At 41.3% G+C, this 27464-nt stretch overlaps 1 protein-coding gene across 2 annotated transcripts in view; it reads left to right on the top strand.

The window, feature by feature from the left end:
• Positions 1-27464, top strand: part of sns (sticks and stones) — a 441055-nt gene that overhangs the window by 236786 nt on the left and 176805 nt on the right. For both annotated transcript variants that reach the window (XM_065237807.1, XM_065237806.1), the window contains exon 3: positions 22756-22908. In XM_065237807.1, the coding sequence (XP_065093879.1) occupies positions 22756-22908 (153 nt within the window). The remainder of the gene's footprint in view (positions 1-22755; positions 22909-27464) is intronic.

Below are 27464 nucleotides of genomic sequence, written 5' to 3'. Positions count from 1 at the left end.
TACCACTTTTGGCCAATCTTTTTTGAATTTTTGGATGTCGTCCGCTAGTTTTATTAATTTTCGAAGCTTTGCTTTGGTTAAAGCCCAAAAAGTCTCGATTGGCCGTGCCTCCGGGCAGTTCGGCGGATTCATGTCTTTCGGCACGAAACATACATTTTTTGACTTCATCGTCCCCGTTGTGATGTACGGACTAGATGTTTTACCACACTTGCAAATTGCCTGCCAAACCATAACCTTCTTACCGAATTTTTCGGTAAAAATTGCCTTCTCCGTTTCGGGGATGTCCTTGCCTTCGCTTAAAGTATAGAATTGTGGTCCGGGAAGCGTTTTGTAATCTAGTTTCACGTATGTTTCGTCGTCCATTATTATACACCCAGAATTTCGACACAATAACGAATCATAGAGTTTGCGGGCCCGTGGTTTCACGGACACGGCCTGTTTTGGGTTCCTTTTGGGTTTTTTTTCTGCTTCCGGTATGTTTTTAGCCCAAGTCTTTCTTTGGCAGGCATGACGTTACTCGACGAGGTCCCTAGTTTTTTCGCAACATCCCGAACGGAAGTCGCTGGTTTTCGTTTGTAGGTATCCCTGATCTTTTTATCGGTATCCGGACTTACAGGACCGGATTTCCGGCCGCTCTTCGGCGCATCTTCAAACGTACACTGTTCTCTATATTTTTTAATCGCAGTTCGTACCGCTCCGACGCTTACACCCTCTTCCTTGGCCAATTTTCTCAAGGAGAGTCCGCTCACAGTGCACCATTTGTGCACGATACTTTTTCGTTGTTCCGGAGTAAGACCACGCATTTTTACAGGAAACACGAAACAGAGCACTTTTTTGATGCTTTGTCATTCAGAAATGAGCAAACAAAAGGACGCAGCCAAAACATGTTGAAATATTTAATTATATTCAAAGTGACCGTTAAAATAAGGTGTGCTTATACTTTCTGGAACAGTCTATATGAGTAACTGTTACTCAATTTTGTGCGTTTTCATTGGCTGTGCATGCGGGTTTTGTTTAGAAAAGTAAGCTTGTAAAAAATTTCAGTGGGTGGAGCCGAATGGCAAAATGTTACAACCCTTTTATTAAGTATGAGAAAAGTACGTTATGTAGGGGTGGATAGTATATAAAAGCAATCTGTTGCATTACGTAACTGCTTAATTTTCACGAATGAAGATTGTTTTATCCACATTGTTAGGGTGGATTCCTGACCGTCGTGCAGATACGGTCAGCCCAGCTATGTTAAAAACTCATTCACTTTGCGTGCTGGTGCCGGGCACACACAATACCTTGATGCGAACCAAGGCTACCAACCAAGGAACGTTAGAGGTGCACCAGCCTAAGGCTGAAAGTCTCGTTAATAAAGGAAAAAAAAATAAAACCAATCAAGGATACTTACTTAACGGAGGTGCAAAGGGCCAACGCGAAAGACTTCCATCCTGGGCGGCTGCTCGCTTTTGTCTTGACCTGGGCCCAGGTCTGATTCCTATCGACTTGCTTTATTTCCTTGTTGAGGCTCCGTCGCCATGAGCCTCTGGGTCTGCCTCTGCTGCGATGTCCTGGTGGATTCCAATCCAGCGCTAGCTTTCAGATTTTGTTTCCACTCCGTCGAAGTGTGTGGCCGGCCACCTCCACTTTCGCTCTCGAATTTCTGTTGCTATCGGCTTCAGATGACATCGAGGATGGAGCTCGGCATTCGAGATCCAGTTGTGAGGCCACCAGGCATGAATTATATACCGCAGGCATCAGTTGATGAAGACCTGTAGCATCTGAGTGTTCTCCGTTGATACACACTACGTCTCACATGCATTTAACAACACAGATTTCACGTTCGTCATACGTTTCTTAAACTCGCAAAGACAGCCCTAGACTTCTTGATTCGTGCACCTATGTCACTCTTGGTCCCGCCGTCCGACGCTATTTGGCTGCCAAGATATTGGAAACTTTCGACCTTCTCCACTGTTTGCCCCGCTACCGTAAAGTTGGAAGAATTGCCCGTGTTGACATCCAACCATTTGGACTTGTTGACCTTGATGATGAGACCTGCCGCAGAGGAGCGTTCGCCTAGGTCATTGAGCTTACTCTGCATATCAAAGCGCCATTGTGCTAGTAGAGCAACATCATCAGCCAAATCGAAGTCGTTGAGATGCTCCATGATGATGGCTGCCAAAGCAGCCCACGGTTCGGTACACGGTCAATTTCATCCACCATGATCTCGTCGATTACGATGAGGAACAGTAGCGATGATAGTATACATTCTTGTCTCACACAAGCGACTACCCGGATAGGGTCAGACAAGGCTCCGGTATGCAGAACTCTGCACGTGAAAGCTTGATACTGCGCTTCGATGAGGTTGACGATTTTATCCGGGACTCCCTTGCGTCTCAGGGCGCTACACAGATTCTCGTGATTGAGTCGGTTGAAAGCTTTTTCGTAGTCAATGAATACCAAATAAAGGGACTCTTGGAATTCACAAGGTCCACACAAGATCTTCCGTCACAGAATCCTGCCTGCTGCCACCAGAGAGTCATGTCGATCTTCTCCTGTATCCGATTCAGGAAAACTTTGCACAGAACTTTGAGAACAGTAACATGATGCCTCGCCAATTGTCGCACACAGTCAGATTGGGACCTTCACTAAGACGCCCTGCATCCAATCGGCCGGAAAAGTCGCGGTGTCCCAGATATTACAGAATAGTTGATGCAACATTTGAGAGGATAGCATGGAGTCAGCTTTGAGCATCTCTGCTGCCGTTTTAGTCAAAATTCGGTGCTGGCTATGTTACTCAATTTAGAGTAGATCTGGTTTTAATTAAATTGAGTGGGTTTTCACTCAATTTTTAGTAGCCACGAACGAGCGTGCACACAAGTTCTAATTTCAACGCGTTCAAGGTGCATTTTACCGAAAAGATGTTAAGGAATTTTCATCGGCGTGACATAAATTTATTAGGCGGTGTGAACCATTTTACTGCGGCGGCGTGCTGGCTCAATTTCATCGGCGGCGGCGGCGGTGTGGCGCGGCGACGCACTGGTCCACTCAAGATGGTATGTTATGGTCACCACAGGATGCCTTCGTCAACATACCTGCCTATTAGACTGGCCCACAAAAATAAAAAGTTATAATTTTCCATGGGCCAACCTCTAGATTTGCCCAACAAACAATTTTAGCTGCAAACTAGCTTATAAAGGCAAACATTAGCTGTATAAGCCAATTTTTAGCTGTATAAACTAATCTGCAGCTGAAATTGTTACTTGGGTGTGCCTTTAGGTGAGAAAACCATTCCCTGAAAGTTTTAGCTCATTTAGGTGTAGGATGGGCTGGCGCTTTTAGTTTGAATTTTGTATGGGGATTTTGGATAAAATACAAGAAGAAATGACACTCCTACACTCTATCGATCTTGAAAAAGTTTCCTTAATCCCGAGTTGATTCAGATTTTCGAAACATGTAGTTCAAACAATTGATTCAAATCCCCTATACAAACATCAAACCAAAAGCACCAGTCCGTGTTACGTCAAAAACAGCTGAAACATTCAGAAAGTGGTAATCTCACCTACTTACACGAATCTGGATGTTGGCCTGGGGAAAATATGAACTTTTATTATTTTAGTGGTAATCTAGTTAATACGTTGAATAAGCTGCCTGTATTTTGTTGCAATATACGAACAAAAATATATAAATTCAAAAATGAATATCTCCAATACCAACTTGAATCGTTATGCTGTGTTCAGCAAAGTTGTTTCTTATAGTTTAAGCTATAGTTTAACCAGTTCTATGTACAAATGAGTGCAGGAATGTTGTTTCTCCATACATTTCAACCAATATCCACTCATAAATTTTAATTCAAAAGCACCAGCTCGTGTTACATCCGAATGAGCTGAAATTTTCAGAGAGTGATTTTCTCACCTATGAAACAAATCTAGGGGTAGGCCCGTTGAAAAAGATTTAAAAAAATCTCTCATATAAATGTGGGCCAGTCTACTGCCTATATCATTCAAAATCGATAAAATACATAAATGGTTGTTGCATTTACCCTATGCATCATGTTTTTACGAACTCAAATCCAATACTACAGAAAAAATAATATTTAACTCCGGATAATCCAGCCCCAAAATCCAACCCTCTGATAATTGAGTCCATCCTGTATTACAAAGCACGATACTATTTTGCACCTGTTTTTTGACACTTAAAGTTTGCAGAATTTTTCCGGCAAATACATCCATCTTTTTCGTCTCCAAAATTTCTTCCTTACCTTGTTCCCCTCAACAATCCCCCCACGATTGATATCAAAAATCCCTTGCTCGGATTTGAATTCAAACCGAGCCAAAATACCCCTCAAACGTATCACAAAGCGACCCTTCAGTTTCAAATTCCTACCCTCTTGTGTTCCGAGCCTTTTGGCGAGAGTGGAAGAAAGCTACAATTTTATGAATATGTAAACAGATTCCATCGGGCATCCGTGTCTCCACCGTGGTCGTCGTCGTCGTTGTCGGGAGCTTTCTTCGAATTGCTCTTTGTCATAAACCGAGCCAACCACCCAAGGGCGCCGGAGAAAGGATTATTCCCGTCTTCAGCTCGAGCGACCCGTATCCCATATCAAAATCACCTTTCCTTTCCACATCCCACCTCGCTCTCCTCCCACCAATGTTTGTTTAGCCAAATCCTCCGACTGGTTCGTTCCGTCGGGAAAAAAGGTTCTTAAAGAATTGTGTTTCCGTTTATGTGTGTGGCTGTATGCTTGTGCCATGCGTACACCTTAACGATCCGACCAACAATGGAAAATACATAACTCATCCATATTTGTCAAGTTGCTAAAAATGACACAACCATCATCATAATCCTTTCCATTCGCTTGGAATTACTCTCCGTTTGATCTGGGTTATCCTGTTGTCCCACCCTGTGCTCCCTCCTAAGGATTGGACCATTACACACCGCACTCCAAGGTAAGGATTCAACATGCGTGTAGGTAGACAGCCTATGTAGTTGGGGAAAGCCTACATGAATCCCAGCCTGAATGGATCAAAGGCTTGGTTTTCTAAAGTTGCTGTTGTTATTGTTGATGAAGATGATGATGATGATGATGACGATGATGATGATGATGATGATGATGATCCGCATGCCATTGTGTGTTGTTCGAAGCACGTGAGTAGTTCAAGTACTGGCGCCTTTCATCACTCACTATCAATATTCTTGCGGTCAGGGTTGCTGTCATTCATTCAGTATAACAAAAAGTTTTTGGGACGGCTTGTATAACCTTTGTATGACTATTTTAGGATGTATAGTAGTTTAGTCATCTTAATTCTATGAATTTGTGTTACTTGGGTTTGAACTTTTAAGTTACAGGAGAAAGTGCACGGTCGTTCAGACCTACTCAAAATTGAGTCGAGGCGACTTAATTTCGCCAAAAGTGGATTTACTCAAAAATGAGGAAAAGCTATTCAAATATGAGTAAATTCTATTTAGGTTTTACTCAGTATAAACTGAGTAAAATTTTTTATGGATTTACCTCATATTCAAGAAGTTTTTCCATGGCTTTTTCCCGGAAAATTCAACTTACTTTTCAATAAATCCACATCTGCCAAAATTGACTCGACTCGACTAAATTTTGTTTGTGTTCAAGTTTTCAAGTTCCGAGTGTGACAATGAGCGATTTTATGATCGGTGAATATTCACTCTTCATGAAGCGTCAATATTCACCGATCATAAAATTGTGACTCTCTGAAAGCGAAATTAACATATTTCATATGTCAAATCCATACCTTATTACAACCTTTTCTTGTAAGTTACATGAACGATGATTTTAGAAATCAGAAATCATTTTTATAGCAAATAAATGCCAGCAACCTTGCAGTGGCTGTGATGCTGCTGAGGCTTGAGGTTTTGAAAAGAATAGTCATGTAAATCGATTGAATACAAGGCTTTTACCGCCTTAGGCTACGTAGCTGGTACTGCCTGCTCTTGCTGGAGGACTAAAGACTTTCATCCTGGTTACAAAGGCGATCAAGTTCAGAGCTTAGAAGAGTACAAAGATATTTGCCTGCACGTACATAGGTTGCCCTACGATGATGAATCGGTCTGGCTTTGTGGCTGTGGTGAAAGGATGTTTCAATCGAAACGGGTTTCTATTATTATCCTCACAAGGAAGCTAGATGAAGCGATTCCTGCTTCGATTTATCCGATTCATTCCGATGATTAAAAAGACTCCTAATTGCATTCAGCAGATTGCAGCAGTGTTTATGTAAATGGTTAGTCTATTTTTAAACGGTACCAGGAGGCAAGAACATGTGCTTGGATGGTGAGATGTCTCAAGCAACAGTTTTGATTTTCGGAGGAGTCTTAAAACTCCTTCAAGAATGTAATAAAACCTATATTGATACGTACGATGTACACGGATATTACGAAAATACAAAAAAAAAATCCACTGCCTACCGTCTAATGAGGCGGTCATATGATAGGGAAGGTCCAACTCCCCTATTGGTTGAAGGACAATTGGTGTAACTTAGGAAAAATCCTGGGAGGGGGGGGGGGGGTACTGAATTCATTATTCAACTGCTCAATTAGGGCAATTAGCGAACAATTTTGATGTGTAAGGGAAATAAATAATTGTAGCAAAAATTCTAGAGGAGGTACGTATGTCCCAGGGGACGAATGGACAAAAAGTCGAGAGAACAAAAGGTTCAAATGAACAAATGGTCGAAATGAACAAAAGATTGACAGGACAAAAGGTTGAAGACACAAAAGGTCGAAGAGACAAAAGGTCGCAGAGACAAAATGTAGAAGAGACAAAAGGTCGAATAGGCAAAAGGTCGAAGAGACAAAAGGATGAAGAGACAAAAGGTTGAAGAGACAAAAGGTCGAAAAGACAAAAGGTCGAAGAGACAAACGATTGAAGAGGTTAAAGGTCGAAGAGACAAAAGGTCGAAGAGACAAAAGGTCGAAGAGACAAAAGATTGAAGAGACAAAATTTCGAAGAGACAAAAGGTCGAAGAGACCAAAGGTCGAACTGAACTTAGATGGGCCAAAGGTCGAATGGACAAAAGTTCAAATGGACAAAAGGTTTAACCTGACAAATGAACCTGACTTTTGGTATAACCTGACTTTTGGTTTCAGATGAAAGCAACTTACCGGATTGTGGAGGAGAAGGCATTTTTTCATTAAAATCAAATCAGAATAATGTTTAAGAGATGAACTAGCCATATGACAAAAATTTCTATAATAAAGACCAAAAAAAAAATCAGAATCATTTCGCATGGAAAGGCAGTGGAGGTGCGTATGTCACGGGAAATTTTAGTATGTCATGCGGAAAAAAAATTCCTATGGAATTGAGCCTCGTCATGTTCACAGGTGTGCAAGAAGTATACATGGACGTGAAAATTGATATTCCTTTCTGGCTTAATTACCTTAAACCAAAGACATCATATAAAGAAGACTGGCAACTTTGGCAGAATTCAAGCGACAGATACAATAGCGCTGCGAGTGGAAGATACACATAGAAAAATGAGCAAATACACAAACCTTTCTTCTGAGGATGTTACCTTTGCTATCAAATTCGTTCGAAGCATTTACCTTTGAGCGGCAGATGACGCAATTGTACCTGTCTCCTAGCGTTCGTATGAGTAAATGGAAGAGTTGCCAGTCTTCTTGATTTGTTGTCTTCGCTTAAACGTAAGGGAAATACATTTCATGAGGGAAATAATAATAAATATTTCTTGTGAATGCCTAAAGAGCACCTGAATAGCAACTCGACAAGATGAGAAACACCGAAGTTATTTCCGTTTGAAGCTTCACTTCCATTGATATGAGTGAGAGGAAGAGGTATTGTAAGCCCTCCCCCTTTCTATCTACGCTTATGGGATTGAGCATTTGTTTTTGAATAATTCATCCGAGCATACCAAATCGGTAAGATATGAAATTCTGTATTTATTTCAGTTTGAAACTTTACTTCCATTGCGGTGAAGGTGGCGAGCGGTAATGTTGTAAGCTCTCTTCTCTCTCCAACTATGCATATGAGGTAGAGCTATTGTGTTAGAAGAATTTATCTGAATATATAAAATCTAATAAGCTAAGATTCTGCGAAATTATTGCAGTTTTGAATCTGACTCTCATTGGAACACTGGCAGTGTTGGCAGAATAAGTAATTTCTGGCGTTTAATTCAAATCATTACTATTTGAACAGTTATAACTGGTTTTTTAAGAGACATTCTAGCACCGTAATTCCTTCGGCAAAGTTGTTAGGCACTTCCTGGACTATGTTTTTACATGGTTAGTTGCATAGTACAAACAAAATTGTGGTACCTAGGGAATAAAACGCAAAAAATTACATGCGAATTTCCCGGAAAGCAGAGAATTATCCGATGAGATAATTTTATAGGCATATCGGGATAGATTTGGAGATCTAGTGGTGACCATTTCTGCTCACTGAGTAGAAAATTGTATTGATTCAAACCCTGGCTCCATCACATGGATTTTGATTCAAAGCTAACCAATCGATTGAAAATTTTCCTACAAATCTGCTAGAGTTAACTCTTTTTCAATTTTCAACAGGTCACCATTGAAAATTACACAAATGTCCGACTGCTGCAATGGTGGTCAAAATTATCACCGATTGCCTGCAAAAAGTGCTATCCCTAACACAGACTTCAAAATTGAATTCCATCTGGTATCGTCATCATCATCAGCAGCAGCAGTGCTTTCAGCGCATGGCGTTGAACCTTGTTCTCCAGTACGCTCCGCAAGTAGCGAGCTGCAGCCCACATGACCGTCCATTCACCGAAAAAGGAGGAGGAAGCCGCATCGCTGCTGATCGGATTCAGTAGCTCTTCATGAGTCGCTGTGGGCCATCTATGCCAAGCGCGTCACTCTCGTTCCAAACAACATATAGATCGCCAGCCTCATCGGTGTTGAACACCCTAATAACTCAGCCTTACTCACAACCATCAGAACAAACCGGTCCTTTTCAGGACCATCATTAATTTGTTAAGGAGTATTTTCTGAACCTTTGTCAAGGTCATCAGTTCGGGTGTCAGTTCCCATAAGTTTGAATCTAACATACCATGTATTTTTAAGGCAACATTGGGGGTGTGATTTCAAAAACCAAATTCGGTCTGATTTTGATCCAGAGCTGATGGATTTTAATTCTCAATACGCCAATCGATATCTTTTGGATAAATTTAAAATTCCATGTGTTTTTTTGCACGAAAATGCGTAATTTTGTTTTCATAAAACGAGGCGTTTCCGTGATGGGAAAAAGTGGTTGTCCCTAAAACAGTCGCCGAATATTGATACCGAGCACGTAATCCTACGTCAAATCTACGGTCGTGTCTTGGATGCAACCTCTTACCTTTTCTGCTTCTTTTACTAAATACATGCTTGATGACTATATGATTTATCAAATCGATTCCATTTCAATAGCTTTATCTTGTCGGGTCTGCGCGATTTTAATTCGTAGTGATTAATTGTGAAGCAAGGAGTTCGGTGGCCTAGTAGCGGCCGTTTTTGCTTACTGAGCATATGATGCAAGGCTAAATTCCAGTTTCCTTTTTATAACATAACCAGTTTTTCTTTTTGTTGGAATAAAGGGTGTCCACGATGAAATTGCCACACTATGAAATTGCTCTAACTTTTTAACCGTTGGGTAGAATTTAATGAAAATTTGGGTGGATTTAGTTCATAGTGCATTATTTACATCCTGCAAGTTTTAAAGTCCTGTGATCAAAACTCGCGGAAATGGAGTCGAAAGAACAGCTCGTGCGTGATAAAATCTTGCGCATTCATCACGATAACAAGGATCTCTCGCATCGTTCCATCGCTAAAACGTTGGGAATCGCGAATTCCACGATGTCGCGAGTGATTAAGCGGTTCGAGGAACGGTTGACCACCGATCGGAAGCCCAGAAGTGAAGGAAAATGTATTCCGTACAACACCAAAAATCACAACCGCGTAGTTGGGGCCTTCAACCGAAATCCGAACGCCTCCGTTAGGGATGTGGCTAAGAAGCTGCACCTAAGCCGAAGTTTTGTCCAGAAGGCCATAACTAAGGCTGGGCTTCGAACGTTCAAGGTAAAAAAGGCCCCTAATCGCGACGAGAAGCAGAACAAGTCCGCCAAAACCCGTGCCAGGAAGTTGTACCTCAACATGCTGACGAAAGTTGAATGCTGCATCATGGACGACGAAACATATGTGAAGGCCGACTTCAAACAGATCCCCGGCAACCTGTTTTTCACGGCCAAGGATAAGTTCAGCGTTCCGGAGCATGTCCGCACTCAGAAGATGTCCAAATTTGCGAAGAAATTCCTGGTTTGGCAAGCCATCTGCACGTGCGGGAAGCGGAGTGCACCTTTCGTGACCCAGGACACGATGAACGGACAGATGTACATAAAAGAGTGCCTCCAGAAGCGGCTGCTTCCTCTCCTGAAAGCCCACAACGTCCCAACAATCTTCTGGCCGGATTTGGCCTCATGCCACTACTCCAAGGACGTGCTGAAGTGGTATGCGGACAATAAGGTCAATTTCGTGCCGAAAATGTTCAACCCTCCCAACACTCCGGAGCTCCGCCCCATCGAGAAGTACTGGGCGATTATGAAGCAGCACCTTCTTAAACGACCTAAGGTAGTGAAGACAGTCGAGGAACTGAAGAAAGTATGGGTTTACATGCAAAAAACGGTTGATTCACAGGTTGTGCAGAATCTTATGGCCGGGGTTAAGGCCAAGGTGCGGGCATTTGCGTATGGACTGTAAATAAAATACGAGTAAAATGGTAAAATGAAGTTTAATAGTTATTTCTCAATCCCTGAAAATTTGATGGCAATCGGATGAAAACTCGAATTTTGCGAATCAATTTTGTGTGTGGCAATTTCATCGTGAACACCCTTTAGAAGCTGGGTCATTAGTCCAAACATGCACTAGGCCTAATTGTCATCAGGCCGAGTAGTTATTAGGTCTAATGGTCACGAGGCCGATTCTCAGAAAATTATTTCTTAATACTTATTTCGTAACAATTTGCTGGAACAAATAGCAGAATATAGAATTATTCAATCATATTTCCGAAAGAAAAAAAAATGCTTTATCAAATCTTAGTCAAAGTCAAGTAGTTGTCAAAATGGCTGAATTCCTGCAAAAATTAGAACACTTCCCTATAGTGAAGAATTATCCAAGTGAGTAAAGACTGAAATTCATATTTTCCGCCATTGGGCCTGAAAAGACTCCAAAATTTTTGCTTCATTTGATAATTGATCTTCAATACATTCATAATTTCAAATACTAGCAGAACAAAACCACCTTATATTCTAATATTGTCTGTGATCAAACAGTTGCCAGCCAATGGTAGCTGTTTGTGGTTTCTATGAATGGCAATTGCAAATTGATTCTAAAATTTAGCAATCCATCCTTTTCCTCACTTCCAGCGGTTACACGAACGCTCGTCGTTACGGAAACCAAAACCTAAAGGAGCAGAGCACCCGAAACCGAAAGGAGCAAATGATTTATAGCATTACGAGAGGTAATAAAATAGCAAGTGAAATTCTGACAATAGATACGGGGTGAAATTGGCTCTCGGTGAATGTTGAGATCCGAACTGAAACAAGACTCCCGGGGAGCGCGTCGTCATCGATTCTTCTTCTTCGACTTCTGCCTCCCGGGGCGAAGGGCTATACACAAAGGACTACTCGGCACTACACGTCCCCGGATCGTCCCTGTCAGCATCGCCGCCGTTGCCGTTTTTTAGCCGATCAGTTTTATTTCTGTTTTATTATTTATTATATGCTGCGCTGAGCGCCTTGCCTCATCCTTCTCGGATGACAACCAACCAACCGACATGGAGAGAGAAAAAGAGCTTATGGTAAAAATCCCCCAAAGTCGATCTCTTCGAACCAATCAAATACCTCCGACACCCAGCTTCCCCAATTGGACGAGAGGGGGGCAATAAAAGACATACTCCATCATCAGCCACTCGCTTTGTGTCAAGCCGTAAAATTGATTCCGAGGACTGTTGTCAAAGAAGCAGCAGCGAAGGCATCATCATCATCATCAACAACGAGTAGTAGCAGTCAGTGGATGTGTTAATGTGACACAAATAAGGGTGACAAAATGAGGTACTAACTCTGCGAAAGTTTGCCGCCCATTTAGCGATAAGCGAAATAAAGAGGCCGCCTTTGTCGCAGCGTCGCAGCGCTTCGATTGTTTATTTGCTTTGATTCCATCGGCGCGGCGCGGCAATGAATCGCTTGGATGATTCGGAAAATTGCCATCTTAGGAATAATTGTCTTCTCTTTCGTTGCAAATCAATCGGAGCAGTGTCATTGATTGATTGACATAAACTGATATTCGTATCAGAATAAATGCAGATTCAGCTGTTTATTGATCCAGCGCAATCTGTTCACATAAGTATAGATGGCAGCACTAGTTGTTGAATATAGCATTTTATTAAACACAAATATCACATCCATTTGTCTGTGGTGGCTGTGACATCATCTTTGATTTAGCTTGGATCGATGTTTTACCACAATTTGGATCCTAGTGGCAAGAGTCGCTGCTCCACTTTGACGATATTTGAAATTTAAAATTTTACGATCAAACCGGGCTATCGATCCCTGCAGAGTTCAGACCATTTGCAAATGGATAAGCTTCCTTGAAAGGAGACACTCTCGTATCCCGGGCACCCTTTAGTATGCAGCATACATGTTTGTGTGTGTGTGATACGACCCTTCGAAAATGCTGTCTTCTTCTTTCACAGCTGCAGCTAAGCAATATGGGATAACCCCCCTTTCAAATCTCCCCTCCAGAACTCGTATACGTACTTAAGCATAATGTGTATGATAATGAAGCTTGTGCTACATGCTTCCCTTCTTGAATTCAACGAAGCATAAATCAGGGCTGGTTGCCTTCCGCCTTCGAGGTCGTCGGGTGTTTTTCCTTGAGGGAATGAAAAACATGCTTTTCTGTTATTCCCCATTCCTCCCATCAGCTTCACACATACGCGCGCGATTGCAGAACACGACCAGAAATCCCCAGAATTTTAGCTTTCTTTGTGAAAAATGTCAGCTTTTTTGTTGCTGCTCCGTTAGAGGATTAGGCGACGTACATGACAGCGGTGACGCGTATTAAAATCACATTCAAAAATCTATTCTCCCTTCATCCTCACTTATTCGATAACCTTGGCTTTCTGACAGAGCAGAATGTCAGCTTGAAGGAGAAATATCACTTTTCTGTTCATATCTTCGGAATGAAATGTCGGGATAAAATGCAATGTACGGGGTTTACGTCGTTTCAAGTTCACTAACAAGACTTCCAACCGATCGGTTGTGTTTGTCTACTGTTGGACAAAAATATTTCTAAAGTCTCGACATTTAAAACTCTGTGTAACTCGGTAGTACTGTACCAGGGAGACGATATAAAAACTTGTTTTAATTATAAGTAGTTTATTCTTCAGGAAAAGTTTTGATTTCCTGTTTATAAGAGGATACAAACATTTTATATATATTTTTTACATTCAGCTTGAATGCCCTCAATGTGATCTTTAAAAGCTTTTTTTTTTTGGTCTAGCACTAATCCAAGATACTTCACTTGGTTTGATCAGGAGATTGGAACTCCGCTCATAGTGACTATGTGACTACTACTAGGTTTCAAAAAATGAGCTCTTGGCTTATGTGGAAATATTATAAGTTGAGTTTTGGAAGCGTTAAGAGAAATCTTCAATTTTTGTAAATAAGAAGAGAAAACTTTTCAGTAGTCTCCTGCAAATAACACCTTAAGCGGAAATGCCTGTGTCATCAGCGAACAAAGGAGGTTCAGAGTAAAAATATCAAACATTATAGGCCCAAGAATGCTACCCTGAGGAACATTGTTGGATAATTTCAGGCGTTGCTCTTCTGATTGAAAACCTTTAATCACCCTGACATGAACGAATCAGACACGCTGAACCAAATACGGTGAATATGACCGAAAAACCTTCCGGAAAATTAGGCAACTTTGCCTAGGATTAAGGGATCGCTAAGCCGCGCTTGAAAGCTGACGTGTTTTTCTTTTGCTGTGTATTTTTCGTAAGCGAGTTGAACACATTTTGGATCTAAATTTAAAATAAACAACGCAGATTCCGTTCCATTGTTCGGTGTCGATTTTCATTGCCTCCCGGGAGCCTGGTTATCAGAGTTCGGATGCTACTGCTCAGCGTGTAGTGTTATTGAATGTTCTTTAATAATAAAAGTTTAATAGCCGGTCTTAATTATCTTTAAGGATCTCTAGCATTCCAATTCAAAATATTTAATGGTGTAGAATCCATTACTGAATTTCAAAGTTATGACAATTATTTTGTTCGTAAATCGAATAGCCTCATACAAAGAGTTAGTTTTCAGCATATCAATAATCATGTCTATTAATGATTTCTGTAAAAATTCAATTTTAGGAGCTGTAATGCTACCTAAGTCAAAATCATTAGCATTTCCGTTAGAATTATGTTGGCTAGAATTTATATTTAGATTTCTACCAGCTGCATTAGCAGCATAGGTAGCTCCAATTACTTGCTGAACATTGTTAGCAGCAAGTATAGATGAAGAATTTGAAGCAGCGGAGCTGTTTCCCAAGCAACACGGTTTAAAATAAAGAAGTTGTTGCCGTCGGTAAAAACGAGCGCCCAGCAGCGGAAGGGTTTCTGTCGGCGAAAGCAGTATCCAGTTACGAATGGGTGAAGACTGTGAACGCGCGACAGTTTTTCTGCTTCCGTGCCAATGCTGTCGATGGGAATGCTCCACCAGTCTCTTGGTCACTACGTGATCTTTGGGAAGAATTTTCATCCAGAAATGGTGATAAGCGATATTTCGGACTCGACTTCTCCAATGGTAATTCCCAGATGAATCCCGATTCTCCACGAGCGTCTTCACCTCATCTACTTGCACAATTCTCTACAGCAATGTTTAAGCATACAGAGATTCCTCTTGCCGTAACGGTACCTCGTCTGTTGCAATCGCTCCACATCCAGCTTCTCAGCTTCAACCGGCAACGCTTCGATCGGCATCTTCTTATTTCGGCGACGACAGTTCGACACAAAACGGTACATTGTTGCTACCGTCCGCACCATAACCATCCATCGTGAAATTTGCTCCAACTTGATTTGCGTTCCTTTTCCCCATTTCGTGTGGTTGTCTGCTGGATTGTCCTTCGAACCTACCCAGCAACAATCTTCAGGGTTTGTGATGCTGAGAATCTCTTCGATTCGGTGGACAACGAACGGTTTGTACCTTCGTTGGTCGGACTTCACCCACGACACCACAGTATTCGAATTGCACCACAGGAACCGCTTTGAAATAAGAACGGAATGACTTTCGGAGATTGAGTTCATTAGCCGCGCGCCCAGAACTGCAACCACCTTTGCTTTTGCCTAGTTGAATGCGCAACTCCACCATCCTCAAATCGGAAATCAGCAACTCACCCACATCGCTCGCATCGGTGAACAAGTCCACCCAGCACCTAGGAACACGGATCTCATCGATCAGATGGAATAGCTGTGTCCATTTCAACCACCGTTTGCAGTGTTTCTCGGTCAGCTTTTCGTCCCACTTGAGACCACTACGTCAAAAATCCTGCATGATGATCTGACCATGTATGAGCAGAGGAACCAAGAACTGCTGTGGCATACGGTTTGCGGATTTTTCAAGATGCTTCACAACAAGATGTCAAGATGACTCTTTGTTCAATTTGCAGGTTCGGACCAGGAATGTTCTTATTTGGCATTTGGATAGGCCGAAAGAATGTTAAACATAAACCTTAAGAGAGCGAAGCGGAGTGGTAGGTTTATTGCCAAACCATTTGCTGTACATATACGCAAGACTTAAGGCTGGCGCACAATGTATAAGTTTCCGGGTTTTTTGACAGATAATGCATGGGCTAACTGCCAAAAACCTGAAACTTATCCATTGTGCGCCGGCTTTTATTGCGCGCATATGGTGCAGTTAAGGCCCAAGTGCAATGACAGCGGAAGCGGAAAAGCCCGATATATCTGTCGGATTGAAAACTAGTTAGAACCAAATCGACTTCGGTTAAGCGTCTTGAAGTCATTTGTGACAACTGTCAAACTTTCCGTTTCCGTTCCGCTTCCGCAAACATTGCGTTTGGGCCTTTAAAGTAAGTTGGTAAACAATGAAAAGGTTTTACTGTTTCGAAGTTGACTGAGCAGTTTCTCAGTAGGTCATGAATTTTTACGGCTGTAGTACATTAAATTAGTGATTTTGTCAATTTATCTTAACGAAAAATAGTAGAAATTCTCATTACTGACCATCAAAAAACGTATCGCATGATAAATGTAATGCTCACTGCGTGTTTATGATCATTTCTTCGATTATATTTTATATTTAATTGCAATACCTTTCGTGGACCTTTCATAGCATCGTAATGCTTGTTTACTTTGCACGATAGGTAGCCGGTTTGACAGTTCAATAGGTAGACTTGGCTTCACAATTTCTTTTTTTTTATGCAGGGGGGAATCTGCTCCCAGACTCCTGAGAAGATAACTCAGGGTGTGGGGATGGGAGAAATAGCTCTCCCGTCCCACTAAACCTTACCCTGTGCTCTAGGCACTTGCCCTCCCCGGAACCGCCCGAAAGCATTACGTCATGGGAGGGGGCCGGTTGCGCTATGGCGCATCACTAGGTGTTGTGTCCGACGTGACACTCGCTACTGCACAGTGAGCAGCTGTGCAGGGCCTTCCTATTGTTGTTCGCTGTTCGTTGTTCGCCTGGGTTCTAGAGCAGACGTGATAGCCAGCCAACTGTCCAACAGGGCAGCTTAGGACAGATGTGACCGCTTACCAGCTGCGTGTGCTAAGCACTCTAAGAACCCGGCGTCACTCCTGCCTTTGCACAACGAGGGTTTGTGCAGGGCTTCTCAACCTCCTCTTGTTGTTCGCTGTTCGTTGTTCGCCTGGGTTCTAGAGCAGACGTGATAGCCAGCCAACTGTCCAACAGGGCAGCTTAGGACAGATATGACCGCTTACCAGCTGCGTGTGCTAAGCACTCTAAGAACCCGGCGTCACTCCTGCTTTTGCACAACGAGGGTTTGTGCAGGGCTTCTCTGCAGTAGTTCGTTTAGCCGCAATATCTCTCCCTTGGGTTCGATAATTAGCGTTTCCAGGGCACACCACGAGGAGGCGAACTACTTCATGCTTCACCCTTGGCGTGACTCATTATACACCGACTCTAGTGGAAACGAATGTGCAAAAACTATTAAAGTATGGGCGACGCAGTCGAATGTCAAAATACCAGAAAATAGATTCCCTGTTGTAAAAATTTCACGTTTTTATACGTTTGCACGACCAATCAGGCGCTGGTTCGCGTTTGACAGAAAATTGGTTCATAAAAGTCCCCCTATTGTCTCCTTTTCCTCTTAGAGTGGGATGAGGAAATGGAAATGTTTCCTTTATTATGGTGATTTATGAAAATATCTCTGTGGTAATTTGAGATGTATCATATCAGGCATAACATTTGCTAACGACACAAAAGCATTTGTAAACAAACTTTCTAAGGCACTTTACACGCGAACCAAAGTACGCCCACGTAAACCAACAAAATCATCGGATAGGGCCAACTATAACCTTTCCGAAAGTGGTATTGCTTTGCGTGTTATGCCTGATATTTATTTATTTAATTTGTTTTTGTTTTTCGGAGCTGTTTGTAAAATAGTTCGATTGCTCTGTTGGTCAGATAGATAGGACTTGAACCAACGAGTTAAACCCGAGGATACACCGAGTTTTTCAAGTTTAGCTTGCAGTATGGAGTAGTCAACCCGGTCGAATGCAGCCTTCAGATCTGTATATACAACGTCCGCCTGCGCTCCAGCTTCCATACTCCGAAGACATAAAGAAATGAACGGAGCTAGATTTGTTGAAACTGATCTCTTGGGATAAAAACCGTGTTGGTCAGGAGAAATGTAATTTCTGCAGCTAGAGAATAATGCGTCGTTGATGATGATTTCGAAAACCTTAGAGCAGGCGCTGAGTGATGTGATCCCTGATTGTGATTCTCTTGTCTCCTTTCTTGTAGATCGGGAACATGAATGACGATTTCCAACGCGTAGGGAACTCCCCCTGCTATAATGAAATATATATTACAACATCGTAACACGACACTGCTTTGGATCTAACATGGTCATTATACACCGTAACGCAATCCTCTTTGTTGGCCAAGCACTTTCCCGAATGTATGGCTGAATGTCTTATCGAATATCCGTCGAGAAGATGAAGTTGTCTCCCTCCGGGTCCCACAAAACCCCCAAGACTCGTTCGGATTCACTGGACTTGTCCACCTCTAGTGGCTTCGCCACGCACTTCGGCTTTCCGAACTCCTGCAGTACCACCTCCGAATTACTAATCCAGTTCCGTATCTCTAAACCGCTATTAGCGTGCACCGTTCTGAAATCCTTCGCTAGTTTCAATGCTTCCGCTTCGGTATCGGTACTGTCGAAGTAATCGTCAACGGAATTCTTCCGAACAATAGTGTCTGCAGCTTCAGGGTACTGCTTGGAATGTTCCTGTGCGTGCAGGTTCTTCACAAACTGGGCAGAGCAGGGTGAGCTACTAGAACCGAAGATCACGACATCCATGACGTAAATTTCTACCTCTCCCTTCGGATCCAGGAACAGAAATCGTTGCGCTTGGCGATCCATCAGACGAACTATCGCTTGGTGAAACATCTCTCTGAACGCCACACGTCTCTCACAAAAACCTGCTTATCACGACTGGTAACGACGTTATCATGTCCGGTCCTGTCAGTAGTTTATCGTTGAACGACACCCCTAATAAACAAATACCATAAACGAACTGTATTCCGGCTGGGTAAACTATCCCTGAAATGGATTGGATGATACCCCGAACACGTCGTTAAGCTCTCTTTTATGGTTATTTTTATTAGGAACTCCATGAGTTTCACTGCTGCATCCCAGACCAATCGCACCTTGCCCGGTTTCTTTGACTTCACCACGTAGTTCACGGATAGGTACCACAATTTGAGTTGATCAACAGCTTAGTTGAAGAAGCTTATTTTTGCCTGAATAAGCTCTTATTCAACATTCAATGTTTTACATAGTTGAAGATGCTAATTTCAAATAACAGACTGTAGTGGTAATTTTTATACGATAGATGGAGTAGATGAAAGCATAGAGTTGATAGTTCCGTTAGAGTACGGCAGTGTGAAGATTGTATATAGATATTAGAATAGCGAACTAGGACTGTTTCAAACACACAGTTGGTACTTGAACGGGTCGGTTTTCATCTCTTTTTGCCAGTGGTGGCGGGGGGGGGGACACCCCTCACCATCCCTCTCCAAAGGGAGAGTTTGGTAAAGAGAGATGAAAAAACCGATTTGTACCTTCCTTAAAAGTTGTCCTAGTTCGCTATTCTAATATCTATATACAATCTTCACACTGCCGTACTCTAACGGAACTATCAACTCTATGCTTTCATCTACTCCATCTATCGTATAAAAATTACCTCTACAGTCTGTTATTTGAAATTAGCATCTTCAACTATGTAAATCGTTGACTTCACGTAGAAGTAATACTAAAAACATATAGTCAAAATTCAATGTTTGTTGGGTCGTTTCCCTTCGGTGTATCCTTTAACTCCTGTTCTGTGATGCGATGTGCGTAGCTTTTGGCGAGATATTCATCCAACTGCTTCTGCAAACTCTCTCGAACCGCAGGATTCCGATTAATTCGAGCTTCCAGAGGTTCACCAGAGTTTCCAACTCCAATGGCGGAGTCACATGGCGCGATCAGGTGGATGTTGTCAATTCCTATCAACACATTCGGTGCAGCTATTTTGTAATTGAGAATCTACATATTCTTTAGGTGTTCGAACTACTGTATCAGCTTCCGAAAATTCGGGATTATATTACATTTATACAACAAGCCTTTCTAATTCTTTTCCAAAAAGATGTGTTATGTGTTACTACGGGTAAGAAAGTAGAATTTGTTCCTCGCTGTCCGTTTTTAACAACAGAGGAATTAGTACTGCGTGGAGCGTTTCCTACCTGTCACTTAGAACGAGATAGTAGGATCACTCTGCGAGTCTTACATTCTCAAAAATTGGATTTGTGGTTTTCACCACAATTTCAACATTTAAATTTCTTGGGATTTTCTTCCACAGGACAGTCGTCATTTGCGTGAGATCAATCACCACAGTTTGTACATTTAGCTGGCAGGTAGCATTTGTTTGTTCCGTGACCGCATCCCTGACACTTACGGCACTGAGTAAGGTTTTGGAAATTTCATCCAGTCTTCCTGAAGTGCTCCCACTTCACTCGGATATGGAACATGAAGCTAGCTTTTTCTAAAGCCTTAAGGTTGTTTAGTTTACTAGACTTGAAGAGAACTAAATAAAAATCATTAGAAATTCAGTTGCGCGAATTGCCAGGACAGGATTTCATCTTTATTTTGATTACTTGGTTTGGCTCAACTCCAAGTAATTTTGTCAATTCATCTGTGGGCCAGGTCTACCTTTCAAGACAACCTTGAACAGACGTTCAATTTTGGTTTCGTAAGTGAAACATTTGTGCTGCTTTTCAGTAAGATACTTGAGAAGACGTTTGAATCCGTCCAAGGTTTCAACCAATACACGGCATTCACCCCGGTGGCCAATATGAAGTGTATTTTGAATTCAGAGAAGTTCAAAAGTTCCGTGCGAATAGCATGGAAATCGGAAGTGGTTATCACAATAGGGGGGACCTTTTCCTTCTTGACATTAAACCAAGAAAGTTTACTGGAATTTTGCCTGGGTGATGGATCATTCTTATCATCCGGAAGCATATCAAGTTGATTGCTCAAATAAATTTCATCAGAAGGGGGATCAAGAGATTATCCTTTTCTTTTGCGCTTAGGCGCCATGGCACTGCCGCCAACGTTTCTCCAAATCGACTTCCAAACAAGTATCGAAGAGGGATAAGAGTCGAACAATGTAGAACATTTGCAGGTAATATTGTGCACTGAAAAGTGCTGTTTAAATTTGCTGTAGCTTTAGGTAGCAGTAACACTTCCTTCGGCAAAAAGCAAATAGATCCATCCGGACTGGAAGCTGTAGATTAGGCGTCTAAACAGGAATACTAAACCGAGACATGCTTCTGTCGTTTTTAATCGATCTCTAGAGGCTATAGAGAATTTTTTATGCGATTAAGTATATAGTTTTTCAATGTTAATTTGATGTTTTATGTAACTTTTTCAATTTCAAGTCATATTGACTTTACAAGATATAACTTCAATATTGTTGGTCCTCATGGATTATGCAATCTCGCAAAATTAGACAATAATTTCATTACAGGCACAGCCATCGATTCGTACTCCTTTCCGCCGACCAATTCCATCTTTCATCCCAAACCTCGCGGCTGTCGCTGATTTCCGATCGCAGATTATACCAAACGGTCTTTTACGTTTCCCTTAAATTACAAAATTCCAATTCCCAGCACCGGCTCGCCATGATTAATACCTCACTAATCATCCCTAATGATTATTGATGCGATAAAAACCAAATTTCAGCCAGCCCCAGTTAGACATAGACCCCCCCCCCCCCCCCCCCTTCACCCCACCCCGCACACCGGCCATTTTGTCTTGTTCCGATCCAAAAACTCGACACCAGGTGCCGCCGGAATTATCAAATTATTGACCATCAAGCCAAACTCAGCCACGCCTCGCCGAGCATCTGTTTCGCATCAAATTCAAATAAAAAGTCCTTTCCATCACCATCCTGACTGGCTGACTGCCTGACTGACTAACTGCCTGACAGAGTTGTTCTAGCGGAAGTCTTTGGCGTTGGCTGCCGTGGGAGTCCAATAACTTTCCCTGCTAACCACCGCCCTTCCCCCATTCGGCAAATAAATTATGTTATCTCATAATTTTAATTTGCGCTGCCACACCCTGAAAAATTCAAACGACAACGCCGCTTGCGTTGGAACTTGGGTTTCTATTTATTACACACCGAGGCAAGGCAGCATTATGCCCGAGGAAAAGGATTTTCTTCGAAATTCAATAATGGTTCCTCTCCCACTCTGCCACAATCTCAACGCAGCGGGCAGGATGCTTCTAATAACATCCGTATGCTCCTGGTGGCGATGGAGCCGATGATGATGATGATGGCGGGCGATACTGATGAGAGAAAGACTACAACGAAACGACGATGCCGAGGGTATAATGATGAATAATTTCCAATTAAATTGAAAGCTTCTGTACTTTTGCGATTCTTGAACTTCGTTTGTATGTATGTGTGTGTGTGGCAAAAGGACGCAGCCGAAGAAAAGAATAAGGCAACTTTAAAAGGGTGACCTTTCACCTTTGAAGTGGGAAAGTTGCTTTTCTTTCTCCGACCAGTCCCAAGTGTTATAAAGTCATGTTTTTTATTGCATCTGACACTTTAGCAGACACGTTTTTTTCGGTTTGCTTCTTTTCACACTGAAATAAAATTGCAAGACATCGTATTTCATTTGATTAAATAACGCTTACGTTCCAACATTATTGGTGGAGTCTCGTCGAATGTTAGAGCACTGGAAAACCGCAAACGCGAAGCGCTCCTTCAAGCTTTTCACTTTTCCCTTCGCAAAAAAATAAAAGTCTAGTAGGTATCGCAACCTGCTCACCAACGTGCTGTTTTAATAATAAAAGAGTCTCTGCGTAGTCCACCGTGCACGTCCGTATCGTTCGGAGAGTTATCAAGCTGTCGGTTTCGACAATGCACTCCTTGATTCCGAGTAATGTATAATTGATTTTTTTCCGTTCTCTGCTTTTTTCTTTCAGCTCCTCCGTCGTCAATCGAAATTCAGGGCTACAATCACAACTCCAAGGTGGAGGTCCGCGAAGGACAGGATCTAACGCTGACCTGTGTGGTGGCGAATTCTAAACCGGTGGCACAGATCGTGTGGTACCGGGGGAAGTCCGAGTTCAAGTCCGGTAAGTGTTATTTAAGGCATTCGGTTGTGTTTTATTGAATTTGGAATACACGGTACGTGACGACTCAATCAATCAATTATAAAAAAATAATAAACTATTTTCACCCTATTCAAACAATATTTTTCGACACAAAAAATGTGTTGTGTAGTTTGAAAACTGTGCTTAATAAGTAAGTTTCTTATGAACTGCATCAAGCTAAAAACAGCTAAAACTAAGCAAACTGACCAATCCATTGTGCTCAAACGGTTCCAAATTGGGCCCTGATTAGCCTCCCAAAACTTGAACTCATTTAGTGAGAAACTGACTTGGCACAAACCATTTGAAGTTGATATGGAAATTACTATGGGAAAATAAAACTTTTTGTTCATTGGCTTCTAGCTTTTTTTTAAATATTGTACTGTTAACAAATTCTATTGCCATTCTTACGGGAATTTTTATCAGCTACAACTTTGCAGAAAATCGTTTTTCAGCAAAACGTCAAATTAATTGTTTAAGAGATTGATAATCTTATGGCAGGATTAAGCAACTGTATTGTGGGCAACACTGTATTCTGCGGTGTGACATACACTGTACACAAACATCATCCTCTGATCGAATGAAACCTCAGACCATTCAAAACAAAACACCGAAATCGCTTTTTCGAATGATGGCTGCAACCGGAAGACGGTTGTTTTGAAATCAGATGATTTTCCTCTCGAACACAGGATGAAAATTGTTATGAGAAGGGATAGGGCCTTCAGTTGAAGTGCGTAATGCTCTCTGCAGAATGACTGTCATACTAAATGGAAATGCATATGATATTGGTTCAACCCCATAACGCAAATCATTCAAAACGATGATGTAAATAATTCTATAGAATATCATTTGCTGATCTGAGCTGATAAACGAGCTGGCAGCATATGCATCGCTATCAGAGCTGTTACAAACATAGGTAAAGGATGAAAACCAATGTTTGGCTAATTCGTGGTGGATGAGGTTTTCTCCACCACGAAATTTTTTTCTATCTATAATGGAATGGCTTATTATGGCTATTCAGTATGGAAATGTAGATAATCAAATTACAAATCTAATTAAAAGCACTTGCATGTCATACTATTCTTAAATGTTTGTCCTCTGAGTGCCGTATGTTTTATGGCTAATTTTCAAACGAAAATCATCCTGTATTTGGATGGCAGTCATATGGATGTTTATCATCTGACGACGAAAGAAAATCATCCGAAATTCGAATGCATATTGTTAAAGGGCTCGAGCAATGCAATAATCATTCGAAGTATTGCGGATGTTTTGGTTCAGTGTATAAGACCAGTCAGATGTTGTCTCTTCACGCTAACTCCAGAGTACCCATTAAGTGTACTCATTTTTTGAACTGGTTCTAAAATATCAAAAAAATATTATTTTTGTAATATTGAAAAATGTGTACTTTTTCTCCTTTTTTTAAAACATGCTCTGCAATAAAAATGAGTAAAAATTATTCATTACTGATTCAGTGCAATGTGACGCCATTTTTAAAAACGCAGAAGCAAGCGCAGCGTATAAGTATAAATCTTCAAATATATTTTTTAAACTTTTAATTGCACTTCTAGGATACAGAATCTTCCCTCGCCGAGCAACTTGCAAGATACGTTGCGTATAAATTTGAGCAAGTTGCACCACATCGTTGTCACAACTAAAAAACTTAAAGATTTTGTTGATATTGTTAGCGTCAAAACTATGAAACATAGAACAAGACAATCGGTTAACCGATTAAGTGTTATGTTTCTGGAATCCTTTAAAGCTGACAATGGACTGAAATTTGTTTGTTGGTTACATTTTCATCATCCACTAAATAAAAAATGTTTTATTATCAATTTAAGAAATCGATATGTTTGATAATTTGAAGTTGAGTTTTGTTTGATGATTTTAAATTGAATTTCCAGAGACGAACCAGACAATGGCCTAGCCAGTCTCTTTAATAAAGTAACCTAATCCATTTTAAATTGAATTTTGACGTAAGATGATAATGAGCCCTTTACTATTTTTTTCCAAAAAACGGGTACTTTTTACACATTACTGAAAAAGTACGATGATTCATAATTACCCATTTTATGAAGTACTCGTCAAATACTCATTAATGAGTAAAGTTGGCTTTACTCAATTCATGTGTTAAGCCACTTTTCTTCGAAATGCGTACTTTTTTACTCATTAAAGGGTACTTGAGAGTTAGCGTGTTCAAATTTGTGCACGGCCGATGAGATCAACCCAAATAAAAAGCTCAATAATCTGCTGAAAAATGAGGAAACTTTACGAAAAATTTACTCAGTCTAGTAGTTGTACCAAAGGATCGAGAAAATCTAATCGTTACTGTTGTAATATTCTGGAATTTTTTACTTGAAAAAGTGCGAAATAGCTGGAAAACATGAAGCAAATTTACTCATTGCTGAATATCTGCACTTTTTGCGATGAGTAAAGGAAAATCAAATTTGGGTTGGTTGGTTAGTCAACTCATAAATCACATAAAGTGCAGGAACTCAGCGATGAGTAAATTTGCCTCATGTTTTCCCAGGTTTTTCCAGGTTTTTCCAGGGAAAAAAACCTGAATTTGAGAAAAGTAAAGATTGGATTCACTCAGTCTATAGGTACTACTCCGAGACTGAATAAAATTTTCGTCATTTTCCTCATTTTCCGGCAGATTTTTTAGGTTTTCCACAGGAAACCATGAGCCAAATTACCTCATCGCTGAGTTCCTGCACTTTTGGTGATTATGAGTGAACTAAACTCAAATTTGGGTCGCCGTGTGCACACGTTATTTCTAAACATCCAATTCAGTAAGATCTAATCATTTCTAATAGAAGTAGAGCTGCCCAATATTGAGCAAACAAGATTGTAACTAACAAGATAACAAATTAACATTCGGATTCAGGTGTTCATTCGTCATCTTGTCAGTCCCTACTTTTGTTACTAAATGTTGGTGGATATGAGTGGATCCTATTCAAATTTGGGTTGTTCAGAAAAAGCGTGGATCCTGCGCTGTTTTTGCCCATAGACCTTTTTGACCATTAATTGTCTTTCTCTATCTAGCACACATGGAGAACGGACGGTTTGTTTTCCCTCTAATTTGTTTGCCTCTTACTCGCGCTCATTCAATTTAAATGGTGCAATAGTGTACGCCGATTAAACACGTTACACATGTCAATATATTCACAAGGAGGATAGTGCAACAGGCGCTTTCAACCTTGGTCTATACATAACCCTTAATTTTAAAAATCACTATTAGAACTGGTAGGGGAAACAGCCGTATTGTTGCGGTACGTTAGCAGCGTTAGAAGCCTATTGTTGTGTATGGAGGTTTCCATACACAACAATAGGCTTCTAACGCTGCAAACGTACCGCAATAATACGGCTGTTTCCCCTACATCGTGAAACAAATTTGGAAACTCTGGCCGATTAGCCCTGTTGGCGTAGCTATTGGGGGTGCCATAAACAGTGATGTCACATTTTTTAAATTTAATTCTTTATTCTTGCGTAACATTTGAAAAGGGCCTATCCCCGTTGATCGATTCTCTTCATCGACTTTCTTTTTGATTTACCTCGGCTACATAAACGAATTTCTCGCCAAGCTCACAGGACAGTTCGACAAGATGATGTTAGCTGTATAGTCGCTATATTAATAGCCTGGAAAAGAGAATCTCGGGAACAAATTGAGCTGTCAAATAGCTGTTTCACCAATTGAGCTGTCAAATCACTCTTAACAACAGAAAAGAGCACATCAGCTATTGCGAACAAAACTTCCGGAACCCGTTTTCTCGTGGCTTAAGGCACGGCTACACCATCTTTGGACTTGTAAAAATTTGCCCTATCCGATGGTGCCGGTAATTTGCATTCGATAGGCCAGGAAAGAATAATCAATGTTTTGTCTTTAAAACGTGATAGTATCATTTCAATTGTTGGTCTACAATATACTGAATTGGTTCCGCTTTTTGATAGATCGAAATTCTATCCTAAAGGAAAAAAGCGAACATAGTTAGCTTGCGCCTGAATCAACACACTGGATGAGAAATTCATTTGCAGGCATGTTCAAAAAAGACAAGAACAGTTAAATTTAAAATGACCCCGAAATGATTTCGGTAACCTATTGATTGAGTAGTAAGGCTTGTACCTGAAAAAAATGCACCATTTTTATCCGTGGAAAAAAAAATGATGAAAATCTGGGTATAACTAGTTTGGAGTGAATTGTTTAAATAAAATTCAGAACAATCGGTTCAGTGGTTATTGAGATGTCATCGAAACAAGAAGAAACTCGTCGGAGAATTTTGCGCGCCGTCATGGAAAATCCGATTGCGACCATGAGATGGATCGGAAAACAACTGGGATTCACCCATACAACTGTGTCTCGGGTGGTAAAATCGTTTAAGGAGTCCCAGACGACCGAGCGGTGGGCTGGAAGTGGAAGAAAATCGAAGACAGCTGACCCTGTGAAGGCCCGGAAGGTGTTGGATTATTTCAAGCGTAATCCGAACCTTTCGATTCGCGACGCGGCTCTGAAGGCAAAGTGTTCCGCCTGGTTCGTTCAGCAAACC

This window comes from Ochlerotatus camptorhynchus, unplaced genomic scaffold (genome assembly GCF_037179485.1).
Source record: "Ochlerotatus camptorhynchus isolate MF236.1 unplaced genomic scaffold, CSIRO-AGI_Acam_v1.1 ptg000646l, whole genome shotgun sequence".
In the NCBI taxonomy this organism is placed as follows: Eukaryota; Metazoa; Arthropoda; class Insecta; order Diptera; family Culicidae; genus Ochlerotatus; species Ochlerotatus camptorhynchus.
Note: the sequence above shows the minus strand (reverse complement) of the source record. Positions and strands in the feature narration are given on the sequence as shown.